This window comes from Capra hircus, chromosome 15 (assembly GCF_001704415.2).
Source record: "Capra hircus breed San Clemente chromosome 15, ASM170441v1, whole genome shotgun sequence".
Lineage (NCBI taxonomy): Eukaryota > Metazoa > Chordata > Mammalia > Artiodactyla > Bovidae > Capra > Capra hircus.
The window spans coordinates 29,429,447-29,443,432 of record NC_030822.1 but is presented as its reverse complement, the minus strand read 5'-3'; the positions used below and the strand labels follow the sequence as shown (position 1 = coordinate 29,443,432).

The 13,986-nt window shown below is 36.1% G+C and overlaps 1 protein-coding gene across 2 annotated transcripts in view; it reads left to right on the top strand.

The window, feature by feature from the left end:
* Positions 1–13,986, top strand: part of PPME1 (protein phosphatase methylesterase 1) — a 51,483-nt gene that overhangs the window by 16,246 nt on the left and 21,251 nt on the right. For both annotated transcript variants that reach the window (XM_005689967.1, XM_005689968.3), the window contains exons 2-5: positions 5,470–5,563; positions 6,106–6,198; positions 9,966–10,023; positions 10,473–10,524. In XM_005689967.1, the coding sequence (XP_005690024.1) occupies positions 5,470–5,563; positions 6,106–6,198; positions 9,966–10,023; positions 10,473–10,524 (297 nt within the window). The remainder of the gene's footprint in view (positions 1–5,469; positions 5,564–6,105; positions 6,199–9,965; positions 10,024–10,472; positions 10,525–13,986) is intronic.

The window sequence follows — 13,986 nt, the reverse complement described above, 5'->3', positions numbered from 1 at the left end:
AATTTTTTTTTAAGCATATGCCCAAAGTTCTGCAACCATTACCACAGGCAATTTAGAACATGTTTAGCATCCCCAAAGAAACTTTATACCCATGAGCAATGTGTCTTGCTTTTTAGTTCTCACGTTCTCTTAAACCTCTAAGCCCTAGGCAGCCATCGTTTTCTTTCTCAATAGATGTACCTAAAAAAAAAAAAAAAAAAAAGATGTACCTAATCTGGACATTTATAATAAATGGAGTTAATATATGTGATCTTTTGTGAGTGACCTCTTTGCTTGCCATAATATTTTAAGTTCATCTTTATTGTAGCATGTTGAATTATTCTATTCCTTTTTTGTTGCCAAGTAATATTCCATTGTGTGGATTTATACCAAATTTGTTTATCTGTTCAACAGTTAATAAAGACTTGAATTGTTCCTACTTTTTAACTGTTATGAACAATGCCCCTGTGAACATTGTTATAGAAGTTTTTATGTAGACATGATGTTTTCATTTTCCTTGGGTAATTTCCTAGGAGTGGAATTGCTAGATCATATGATATCTTTGTTTAACCTTTTGAGGAATTGACAAACTGTTCTTCAAAGCAGCTGTACCATTTTATATTCCCATCAGCAACGTATGTAGGTTCTAACTCTCTCCATTCTTGCCAACACTTGTCATTGGCAGTCTTTCTGTCAAAAGCTGTCTTAGTGATGTGAAGTGGTTCTTTGTTGTGGTTTTGATTTGCATTTCCCTAATAACTAAATGATGCTGAATATCTTTTCATGTCCTTATTGACCACTTGTATATCTTCTCTGGAAGAATGTCTATTCAGATCCTTTGTTCGTTAACAAATTGGGTTGTCGTTGTATTATGAGTTCTTTATGTAGTCTACATACAAGTTCCTTACCAGATCTATGATTTTTCATATTTTCAGTGGTGTCCTTTGTTTTCTGTTTTTGTGTTTTTTTCTGACCACACCACATAGTTTGCCGGATCTTAGTTCCCCAGCCAATAATTGAACCCAGGCTACCACAGTGAAAGTGCCAGCTCCTAAACACTGTACCACCAGGGAATTCCCTGTATATGTTTTAAAATATAATTATATAAATGTGATCTTATATATATTGTTTTTTATATATTCACATATTTTTATACAAATGTACGTATAATTTTAGCGAATGCTTCCAAAGTTGAATCTATCAAAGTACTTCCTCCCACAGTATGGAAATGGTCTGTAACATAAAAATTCAATATCAAAGAAAGCTGTCAGTCAAGTGTAAAAATGGGTAACAGCATTTTGACATGCAAAGTTTCAAAATTGATTCCCCTTTCTCGGGAAGCTAATGGAGGATGTGTTCCATCAAATAAAATGGAGTGTTTTTGGATTTCCTTCCCATGTAGGTCACCACAGAGCACTGAGTAGAGTTCCCTGTGCTATAGAGTAGGGTTCTTACTAGATACCTACTTTATACATGATAGTGTATATGTCAGTCCTGTTCTCCCAGTTCACCACCCTCTCCTTCTGCAGCCTCACTGGTATCCATACATCCAGGGAATAAACTAATTTTGAAAATGATTGGCTCCATGACAAAAGTAGTAAGTGTTAGTTGCTGACTGACTCACAACTGACTAAGGCAGTTGTGTCTGACTCTTTGTGAACCCATGGACTGTAGCCCACTGGGCTCATCTTCATCTGTCCATGGAATTCTCCAGGCAGGAATACTGGAGGGGGTTGCCATGGAAAAGATTCCCTTCTCCAGGGAATCTTCCTGACCTGGGGATCAAACCCAGGTCTCCTGCATTGTAGGCAGATTCTTTGCCATTTGAGCCACCAGAGAATAGAAGAGGATAATTTGAGAGTAACCAAAGGACTACTTTAATCCTCACAACAAAGCATGTAAAACTGATGCTACAAACCTATCTGACATGAAGAAACTCAGGCCTTGAGAAGTTAAGTGACTTGCCCAAGGTCACACAATTAATAATGGGAGAACAACGCTTTAGGCTCTAGCAAATGGAAAATTAATTTAGATTTTAAAAGTTTTAAGAGTGCAGTAGCCCCTCATTCTTTTCATCTTGAAAATTTTTCCAATTTCTGCTGGAAATAGACTGTTAAGGTCAACATATAGGCCAAGGGGTTTTTTATTTAATCAAACTATAATTGATTTACAATGTTGAATTAATTTCCACTGTACAGCAGAGTCACTAAGTTATAAATATATATTCTTTTCTATTGTTTATCATGGAATATATAGGACCTTGTTTATCTGTCCTATGTGTTCTGGTTTGCATCTGCTAATCCCCAACTTGAAATCCTTTCTCTCCCCACCCCAATCACAAGCTGGCAACCACAGGTCTGTTCTCCATATCTGTGAGTCTGTTTCTATTTCATAGGTATGTTCATTTGTGTCGTATTTTTAGATTCCACATATAAGTGAGATGGTGTTTTTGTCTTTTTCTTTCTGACTTACTTCACTTAGTATGATAATCTCTAGGTCCATCCTTGTTGTTGCAAGTGGCATTGTTTCATTCCTTCTTATGGCTGAGTAATATTCCATTGAATATGTGTACCATATTTTCTTTCTCCATTCCTCTGTTGATGGACGTTTAGGTTGCTCCCATGTCCTGGCCGTTGTAAATAGTGCTGCTATGAATATTAGGGTACATGTGTTTTTTAGAACTAGTTTTCATACAAGGCCCTTACTATTTTACTTCTTGTCTAAATTACCAAATGTCGTCAAGTCTTGGAGTGTATAAACAATTATCTGTTGAAATGCAGATATTAGGAGTATGTCTGAAAAATCTCTGTGGTAGTAGGAATAGCATTTTGTGGTGTAGATTATTGCCTTTTAAACTAAATGGGAATTACTCATACGTTGGTAAAGTTGGGTAGTCCCTGAAACTTTTTTTTAAAGGAAGATTAGATAGAAGTAGAGGCTGTTCTCCTGTCAATAATTTTTGATTGTAGAAAGTACTTTTTCTTTAACTTGTGCCTGGCCAACTCAGAAAGTTTCTATGGCCTTGGCAAAGTTAATCATATTTAGATTCTGAACAGGAAACCTTTGATAATATGCTCTAAATAAAGCCTTATTACTTTTCAGAAGTATAAATGAGAGAGTGAGAAAGAAAGAAAAAAAAAAAGTCTGAGGGGACTTCCCTGGTGTTCTATGATTAAGAAACTGCCTTGCAATGCAGGGGATGCGGGTCTGATCCCTGGTCAGGGAACTGGTATCTCACATGCCACAGAGCAACTGAGCCCTTGCACCACAGCTAGAGAGTCCACGTGCTACAGTGAAAGATTCTGCATGATGCAGCAAAGGTCCTATGTACCACAATTAAGACTTGATGCAACCAAATAGATTTTTTAAAAAATCTGAGAATTAGTGCAGCATTGGAATAAAGAACAGAGACTTTGAAGAGTGATGGAACTTGGGTTGAATCCTGTTACTGCCACTTGGTAGTTGTATAACCTTGGGCAAGTTGCTTTGTGTATCTAATCTGTTTTCTCATCTGTGAAATGGGGATAAAAATAACTTTCAAAGTTTTGTAAGAATTAAATAGAATCATGCCTGTAAATTGGAACAGTGACTCACTGTTGTGTACAGTAAATATTAGGTACTACTGCTACCATATCCCTAGGTCTAGACATTAAAACTTCATTCAAGATCCTTAGAATCTATTATAATATGTTTGGCATGCCATGTTTTTGTTGTATTATATATACCCAAATTAATATATGCATAGATGAGTTTGTGAGTATAAGTAAAATTAAAGAGTTCTGCTCTTAGTTTTCCAGTAGGAATTCAAGTGTAACCAGCAAACCAGAAAAATAGATCTAGACTAACGTTATAGTTTACTTCCACAGAAGTTTTTCTATCAGAAGGTAGGTTTACACATTTACTGAGCAACTACCAGATTTATTTGATTCTTTTGAAAGATATCTTATTTTACTTAGTCACTATAATTTAAGGCAGAAAGAGTTTAGATCAATTGAATTTGCCCAAGTTCATACTGTGTTAGGAATTACAGGAAAATGGTAGGAACTATGAGGAGTTTGAACTCCTCTGTCCTTCCAAACCATATACTCCTTTGTATTTCTAGCACCTCTCAACTTGGGAAACTTTAAAAATTATCAGTACCTAGGCCACATCCCAGATGGTTTAAATCAATTTCTAGAGTTATACCTAAGCATCAGTATTTTTATAAACTTCTCAGGTAATTTTATTACATGGATTGAGACCCACTAATCTGTTTCAGTGCCTAGTAGAAAACGATATTCAATAAATACTTGACTGTTGAGTGAATACATCCTTGATTGCCCAGATACCCCACTATAATTCATTCCGTATTATAGCCAACCTAGAGTACTTCTGTATTCACTTAAATTTTTAAGAGGGACTTATTATTATACTTTATACATACCTGCAGTTTGGTCCCATAGCATGTATAAGAAGATCTCAGGCAGTAGTTAATGTTTTGCTTCTAATAGAATTCTGAATTTCCTTCATTACTGGAAAGAAGAGTAGATATGGAAATAGAGGAAGACTCAGGATTTCTTTCTTATATTCCATCCAAAGTTGAAGACATAGGTTGTAAGTAGATATTTATTGATTAGCTTTGTTTTTAAATGATTTAATATTTTTAAATTATACATGGTTCAAAAATAGAAAGATAGAAAGGGATGTGTGTTGAAAATTGTTCCTTTTCACCTCCTAGTCATAGTTCCTCTCCCAGGTTACCATCAGTGTTATATCAGTATACTTCCAGAGATAGTCTGAACATACATAAGGAACTGCATTTATATGTATTTCCCATTTTTACCCATGTGGTAGTATGTGCATCATGTTTGTTTACTTCACAGTGTATCATATCTATAAATAAGGAATTTTATCAATATATAATTGCTTTTTATAACTATTGTTTCTCTGTATACCAAAATTTATTTTAATCAGTTACCTGCTGATATTTAGGTTATTTTCAGTTTTTCTCTATTACAGACAATGGTACATTGAATAGATAAGTCATTTCAGTTCTGTGTAAGCTTATCTTCAGATAAATACCCTGAAATTCAAGGTATTGATACGGCCAGTTTGCCATTTGGTTGGGAAATGAAATAGAAGCATGAAAAAATATGGAAGATTAAAGGTACGATGAAGCAATAGTGACCAAAAATTATTGTAGTAGGAACAATATTAAACTGGATTGAAAGGATAGGAATGAGCCTATAGCCAAGAATAAGGTGAGAGAACTTGTGTTGTGTATATACATGTAATATATTTGTGATTAAAATATACTAATAAAATTTCCTAAAATCTAAAGTTTTTATACATATTTGAGCTTTTTAAAACACAACTGTATAAAAACTCTTCATATCTTTATGAGAAAATATCTTGCTGTTTTCATTTCAGGTTTAATATTTTGATCAAGATTTTATCTTTTCATGCATGACTATGTTTTATTTGTAATCTCTCTCTTTTTCTTGCCCTTAGCCCTGGAAGAAAGCGGGACTTTTCTCCTGTTCCTTGGAGTCAGTACTTTGAGTCCATGGAAGATGTAGAAGTAGAGAATGAAACTGGCAAGGATATATCCTTTGCAAACTGGCTTATTCCTTAATAAATTTATAGTGTCTACAAAGATTTGTGTAGTTGCTAAAATGTTCTTTATTTTTGCTGCTTATTTCATTTTTATTCTGTCTGTTCCTTGCATGACATGGGATATTACTTGTAAGACTATTAATACCTTATTTGGCTATAATTGTCTAACACATGGCAGGGGATTAAGAATGAAATTCCTGAAACTGATATATCTTTTGAGGGGATGGTTTCATGAGTCAAGTGAGTTGAACCAGTTTAGTGTCTAGAAACCAGGAATTCTGTCCTCATTAGGGCAAAGGGAATAGTTCGGTGTTTTTTTTTCCATTGAAAAAGTGGTCACACAGCTCCCATGCCTCAAAAACAGGTCTGGTGTCTCAGAAACTTCTCCATAAGTGCCTCTTAAGCTTGGAAGGCTGTAGCTTTGCTTATAATTTGGTCCTGTCTGAATTTTCTGATTGGTATCATCATAACTAAGTAATCAAAAATTTCAGTGAGCAAAAGCTTAAATATGTTATCTTTAACTATTCATACACTTTTCGAGTTTACAAGAGTGGTTCAGAGGGTCCAGTCCTACTCCTTCTGCATGGAGGAGGCCATTCTGCCCTTTCCTGGGCTGTGTTCACGGTAAGTAAGTAGTTGATAGTGGAAGTTAATATTAGTGAAACTATCAGCTGTGCCGTGTAGGGCCACCCAAGATGGATGGGTTATGGTGGAGAGTTCTGACAAAACGTGGTCCACTGGAGAAGGGAATAGCAAACCACTTCAGTATTCTTGCCTTGAGAACCCCATGAACAGTATGAAAAGGCAAAAAGAGAGAACACTGAAAGATGAACTCCCCAGGTTGGTAGGTGCCCAGTATGCTACTGGAGATCAGTGGAGAAATAACTCCAGAAAGAATGAAGAGACAAAGCCAAAGCAAAAGCAACACCCAGTTGTGAATGTGACTGGTGATAGAAGCAAAGTCTGATGCTGTAAAGAGCAATATTGCATAGGAACCTGGAATGTTAGGTCCATGAATCAAATTGGAAATCAGTCAAATCTAAGGCAAATTGGAAGAGGTCAAGCAGGAGATGGCAAGAGTGAATGTCAACATTTTAGGAATCACTGAACTAAAATGGACTGGAATGGGTGAATTTAACTCAGATGACCATTATATCTGCTACTGTGGGCAAGAATCCCTTAGAAGAAATGGAGTAGCCATCATAGTCAACAAAAGAGTCCAAAATGCAGTACTTGGATGCGGTCTCAAAATGACGGTCTCTGTTCATTTCCAAGGCAAACCATTCAGTATCACAGTAATCCAAGTCTATGCCCTGACCAGTAGTGCTGAAGAAGCTGAAGTTGAATGGTTCTGTGAAGACCTACAAGACCTTCTAGAACTAACATACAAAAAAGATATCTTTTTCATTATAGGGGAGTGGAATGCAAAAGTAGGAAGTCAGGAAACACCTGGAGTAACAGGCAAATTTGGCCTTGAAGTACAGATTGAAGCAGGGCAAAGGCTAACAGAGTTTAGCCAAGAGAATGCACTGTTCACAGCAAACACCCTCTTCCAACAGCACAAGAGAAGACTCTATACATGGACATCACCAGATGGTCAATACTGAAATCAGATTGATTATATTCTTTGCAGCCAAGAAGCTCTATACAGTCAGCAAAAATAAGACTGGGAGCTGACTGTAGCTCAGATCATGAACTACTTATTGTCAAATTCAGACTTCAATTGAGGAAAGTAGGGAAAACTACTAGACCATTCAGGTAGTACGTAAATCAAATCCCTTACGATTATACAGTGGAAGTGACAAATAGATTAAAGGGATTAGATCTGATAGAGTGCCTGATGAACTATGGATGGAGGTTTATGACATTGTACAGAAGACAGAGATCAAGAACATCCCCAAGAAAAAGAAATGCAAAAAAGCAAAATGGCTGTCTGGGGAGGCCTTACAAATAGCTGTGAAAAGAAGAGAAGTGAAAGGCAAAGGAGGAAAGGAAAGATATATCCATTTGAATGCAGACTTCCAAAGAATAGCAAGGAGAGATAAGAAAGCCTTCCTCAGTGATCAGTGCAAAGAAATAGAGGAAAACAACAGAATGGGAAAGACTATAGATCTCTTCAAGAAAATTAGAGATACCCAGGGAACATTTCATGAAAAGATGGGCTCAATAAAGGACAGAAATGGTATGGACCTAACAGAAGCAGAAGATATTAAGAAGAGGTGGCAAGAATACACAGAAGAACTGTACAAAAGATCTTCACGACCCAGAAAATCATGATGGTATGATCACTCACCTAGAGCCAGACATCCTGGAATGTGAAGTCAAGTGGGCCTTAGGAAACATCACTGAACAAAGCTAGTGGAAGTGATGGAATTCCAGTTGAGCTATTTCAAATCCTGAAAGCTGATGCTGTGAAAGTGCTGCACTCAATATACCAGCAAATCTGGAAAACTCAGCAGTGGCCACAGGACTGAAAATCTCAGTTTTCATTCCAGTGCCAAAGAATGTTCAAACTACCGCACAACTGCACTCATCTCGTGCTAGTAAAGTAATGCTCAAAATTCTCTAAGCAAGGCTTCAACAGTACATGAACCAAAGCATATTCTAAAACTCTTATCAGTAGTATGGTATTGGCAGAAAGAATCCAGAAATAAGCCATATATAAAAATAAGTTAATATAAAAAAATCCAAATGGATTAACTAATGAATTTAAAAAGGTGATAAGAACATTAATATACGGTGTGGTGCAGCCACATGAAGTGGAAGCCATAAAAAAAAGGTTAATAAGTTCAACTTTACTGAAACCAAAAATTCCAAGGACTCCAAGGAGGCTCCGTGGGGAAAAGATAATCTCTAAAATAAATGATGTTGGGGAAACTGAATAGCTCCATGCAAAACATGTATCTTTTTCACACACACAGGAATATTCAGCCATGAAAAAGAAAGGAATCTTGCCTTTTGCAACCACATGGAGGACTTTGAGTGCATTGTGTTAGATGAAATAAGTCAGATAAAGACAAATAATATATGTTCTCAGCTATATGTAGAATCTAAAAAAGCTGACTTCATAGAAATAGAGATTAGAATGATGATTGTCAAGAGCTAGGAGGTGGGGGAAGTGGGGAGATGTTGGCCAAAGGGTACCAACTCCCAGCTGTAAGATGAATTAGTTCTGGGAATCTGTTAAATGTACAGCATGGTGACTGTAATTAATTATGGTATTCATACTTGAAAGTTGTTAAGAGAATAGATCTTAATGTTATCCACACACACAAGTGATGATTATGTGAGAGGTTGGAGGTTATTGTGATAACCATTTTGCATATACACATGTATCAAATGATCACATCCGGTGCCTTAATATTATATGTCAATAATATTCCAGCAGAGTTGAGAGAAAAGATCATAGGAAACATCCAAAGCGATGACATTTAGATGGCAAATCATATGAGCTTTTTTCTCCTCTCTTTCTTACTAATTTTCCAAATTTTTATAATGTGAATATATGAAAAACATTGATTAAAAATAAAATAAAATGTGATTTAAGAGCTTTGATTTGTTTTATGTTATACATTGACTGTTATGTTAGTAGCTTACCTTGGTTCTCATTTTTACTGCTAGTTGTATGATCCTGAGAAAACAATTTCCTTTCTCTTGACTTCCGTTTCCTCGTTCATGAAATGTAGGAGTTAGCCTAGATAGTTGTCCTGTCTTTTTTTAAAAGTTAAAAAAGCGTTGATAATGTTTACTAACACTAATTGTGATGTATTACTCTCAAAGAGTCTAGTTCATTTGAGGAAGAAGATCCTCAATTTCAGCGTTGTTTAAACCAATAAAATTGTACTGGCTCATGATATTATGATTTCTTTTTCAATATATTTTTAATTGGCACAAACTTGCGTGTACTGCTGCTCTATCTTAAGTGAATCTTTGGTAGATTTTATGACTTGTGCTGCTTTCAAGGTTATTTCATTATCTGAGTGTCATATTTGTGTGATATGCTGAACCAAGATACAGACTGACTCACGGTTCTTACCTAGAGAATTTCCCTTCTAGAATAGGGAAAAGATAACCACTGAGTGTGGATGAAAATCATAGGTGATATCAGAGTTCAGAGGGGCTTTGCTTAGAGGTGCTTATTCTGTTTCATGGAAAGCTAGGAAGAGTTAAATTTTAAAGAGGGATTTCATATTTTGAAGTTGGGATAGAGCCAGAATGTGTATCAAAAAAACAGAGTCATTAGTTTAAAATTTTTTCTTTAAAGGGGAATTCCTTTAATTCTCTTGGGATCGTTTATTTCTGATAGCAGTTCACCCAACAAAGTTATCATTAGTAATGGGGAAAGATTTGCTAACCTTGATGTATCTTAATACTTTTCCTTTTCCTCCTAGGCAGCAATCATTAGTAGAGTTCAGTGTAGGATTGTGGCTTTGGATCTTCGAGGTCATGGTGAGTGAAGTTCTTAATTACTCACTGACTCAATGACACATTTGCCAACCCTTTTGAATAGTGTAAAGTATTAAAAAAGTTCACTGGGTCTGGTCATTTCCATTTGGGCATTTTGAGGAAAATCCTAGCTTTTAGTTTTCACAAATATTTTATAAATTCACACCGATGTATATCTTGTTGAGAAAATGTCTGCTAATGTAACCAAATTCCAATGCTGGTGGTGTATAAGGAATGTGGAAAAATCTGCTACTGTAATTATCCTCCTTCTTTGCTACTGTAATTATCCTTCATAAAGATATGTCTGTAACAGAAAATCCTTGCTGTGCCTATCATGTACAATTAGAAAGTCCCCATTTCATTATCCTAAAGTAAGATTTTTGGAAGACAGTACTCTTTATTTTATGATTTATCTCCTTGGGAATTTTATTTTTAAAATATTTTCTTTTTAGGCGAAACAAAAGTCAGGAATTCTGAAGACCTGTCTGCAGAAACAATGGCAAAGTAAGTAATACTGTTTATACAATCACCTGGCTTACATTACTACCATAAATAATAATATATCTTTATGGCTGTCCTGGTGAGATTGTTGAACAATAAATAACAGAGAACATTTTACTTCTTTTTTTCCCCTCTATATCTGGTGTTTCTTTACTATTTAATATTGAAAGAAACCCGCAGTTTCTTGGTATATTCAGTATGATAGTCATCATTTAAAATGGTGCCCTGAAAATTTTTCAGGGAACGGTTTAGTCTCTGTTAGCTTTTGAAAAGTTTCCTTCTGTTCACAGAGGTGAATAGAACCTGAATATCTGCTGGGGACCCAAGCTTGAAAAATAGTTGTTTACAAAAGGCCCTCTAAGGTGTTCTTAAGATATCCTGCCCACATACTTTTTCCAGCTTTATAGTAAGATGGGAACATGGTATTAAAGAATAACTGATTATACCCTGGACTGCAAAGTAAAAGATGAGTATAGCACTTACAGTGGCTCTCAAACCTGGCCGTTCATCAGAATTATCTGAGAAATGATTTAAAGTACAGATCATTCAGCCCTGCCTCACAGCTCTTGAATTCATGCTTCTACCAGTGGGTCTGGGCATTTATATTTTGATAAATTTCTATAGAGGACTCTGATGCAGCCAGTCCCATGACTGGTATTTGGGAACCACTATTCTGTATTGTATGGGCTTCCCTGGTAGCTCAGTAGTATAAGTATCTGCCTGCCAATGCAGGAAACACAAGTTTGATCCCTGGGTTGGAAAGTTACCCTAGAGTAGGAAATGGCAACCCACTCCAGTGTTCTTGCCTGGAACATTCTATGGACAGAGGAGCCTGGTGGGCTGCAGTCCATGGGGTCACAAAGAGTTGGACATGACTGAGTACATACACATACAATGTTCTATTTTGTAAACAGGCTTTTTCAAGCTACCTTGCTTTTAATACGTGGTGTCTCATGTTTTTAATGCATGCTCTCTCAAGTATTTTTTTGGCACCAAAAATACCTTGTCCCTTCTTACTTTAGCAGCTTGAATCTGGATATAAAAGTTCTGTTTTTCCTTCAGAACCCAAATTCATGTGGCCAAAATTGTATTGTTATAGTAGATGTTATTTATGTGATTTCTATCTTCCAGGCTTTATTAAGTATAAATTAAACATACATTTAGAATAAGTTATTTGTTTTAATCCATAGTGTAAAAATTGTCACCTTTTTATCAATGAGGAAATTGGCACAGTAACTAACCGTGCGAGGTCACACAGTTAATGGCCCTGAACTGTGATCATTCAACCATAGTGCTTGGCAAAGAGAGAGAAATAACAATGTGTGAGAACCATTCCACTCAATAATCGTGTGCCTGAAAAACCATGAAAGGAGAGCCAAGAATCTGCTCCCTCATTTTTCCCTTTGTAATGTGAGAACAGTAATGCCTGAAATAATCAAGCATGTAATACCCATAGAAAGATTTGCAGATGATTTTTAAAGGGTACAAAAAAGTGAAATATATCATCTAAGTGGCCAGGCAGCCAGACAAGGATCTGATAGCTTGACTGACATTCAAGAAGAAATTAAAGAATTGACGATGACCTTAAGGAAATATTGCGTAATCATGTATGAATCTGGGACAATCAGGAGAGAGAAATTGGATAGTAATAAACAAGGAAAGCTTAATATAAAGATTTATTAATTATAACGGGACTGGAGTAATGAGGAATTGGCTAGTAAAAAGTAAGAGTTCTAAAGAATATAGGGTTAATTAAGTTGATTATGGGAATCAATGTCACAGTGTATACGTGTCAAATCATGACGTTGTACACTTTTTAAATATAATTTTATTTGTCAGTTACATCTCTGTAAAACTGGGAACAGGTTTGAAAAAGAGAAGGAAAGACTAGAAATAGTAGATGTAAGAAGCAGCCACTTCCTATTTTCCCTCAGTCCGAGACAGCACCTGAGTGGAAGAGATTGAGATCCCCTTGTTGGAGAGGGTACTAACGATGACTTACTGAAGGTATAGAAGTCACTTTGATGCTTTGTTGGCAGAACTTGCCAGAAATCTGCCCTTTCGGGTTCAGGGGAAGCTGTTCACATAGAGTTGTCTCACCAGAGGCACTCTGTAGCAAAATTACCGGGGATGGTTCCAGAGATCTGCAGTACAACATAATGCCTATAGTTAATGATGCTGTGCACTTAGAAGTTTGTTAGGAGGGTAGCTCTCGTGTAAAGTCTTTTTACCATGCATATATGTGCACGCACGTGCACACACACACACACACACACACACGAACAGCACAAGGAATCTTGAAGGTGATGGATGTGTTTATTCCCTTGATCATGGTGATGATAACAGGAGTTGATCATGGTGATAATAACAGGAGTGTATACTTACCAAATGGTATACATTAATTTATGTACCATTTTTATATACCAATTATACTTCAAAAATCTAGGGAGAATAAAAGAACATTATGGGGTGATGGAGTGTTTGGAGAAACCTTGTGTGTTGCAAGAGCTGGTCACTGGAAAAGCTGTGTGTGCTGCAGGTCTTGGATGCTAGACAAGCTACAGGAGCTTGTGGAGTCAGTGCACAACAGGAACAAAACCCTCTCTTTCTGCACTCTCTCTCCTTTGCCCTCTACTGGCATAGCTTGACATCTTGCCAGCTAGCAAAGGAAAAATATTTAAAGGCCTCATCCAGTTATTGTGGAACATGTAAAAGGTGAATAAGAGCTAAGAGATAATAAGTTGATAACTCACAGAAAAAGTTCAAAAGAAAATAAATGGTTAAAACCTTCTGTAAGAGCTGAAGATAATTACCAAGAATCAGAAGAGTCAACAAGTTGGATTCTTGCTGAAATAGGTGAAGCAATAAAACATTTATATTGTTTCTGAATTCAATCACTCTGTGAAACAAAAATCTTTAAATGGGCATTTTAATGGGCAGTTGGTGGGTTTTCAAGTAGCCCTGACAGCATGGGTTTTGCCTTTCACATCAACTTAGGACCTAAACTCTATGTAAAATGAAACTCCACTGAAAGTAGAAGAGCCAAGATTCGAGCTCAGCTTACTCTGATCCTCCATTTTCTGTTATGTCTGTGATACGCGATCCTGCTTTTCAGGAAATGAACTAGTATTAATAAATATGACAGGATCCCCCTAGATAGCATCTACCAAAATTATATATTCAGTTACTAACTAGATAATCTTTCATAGCATCCTTTTATTTTACTCATTATACCTGACAAACCAAAACTTTTAGCCTTAAATTTAACTCTGAGGGAATATTAAAAATTATTTGTTTTTGCTTATAAAATTGAGTGGCCTGCTTATTTTTCATTCACATTATCTGTAGACATTGCAACTATCCTATTCATATCTATAATTGTATGAGATTTTTAAGATTAATTCCTTCAGAAATAATAACATTTATTTTTGCCATTCTGAATACTGTGGAGAACCATATTTGAAA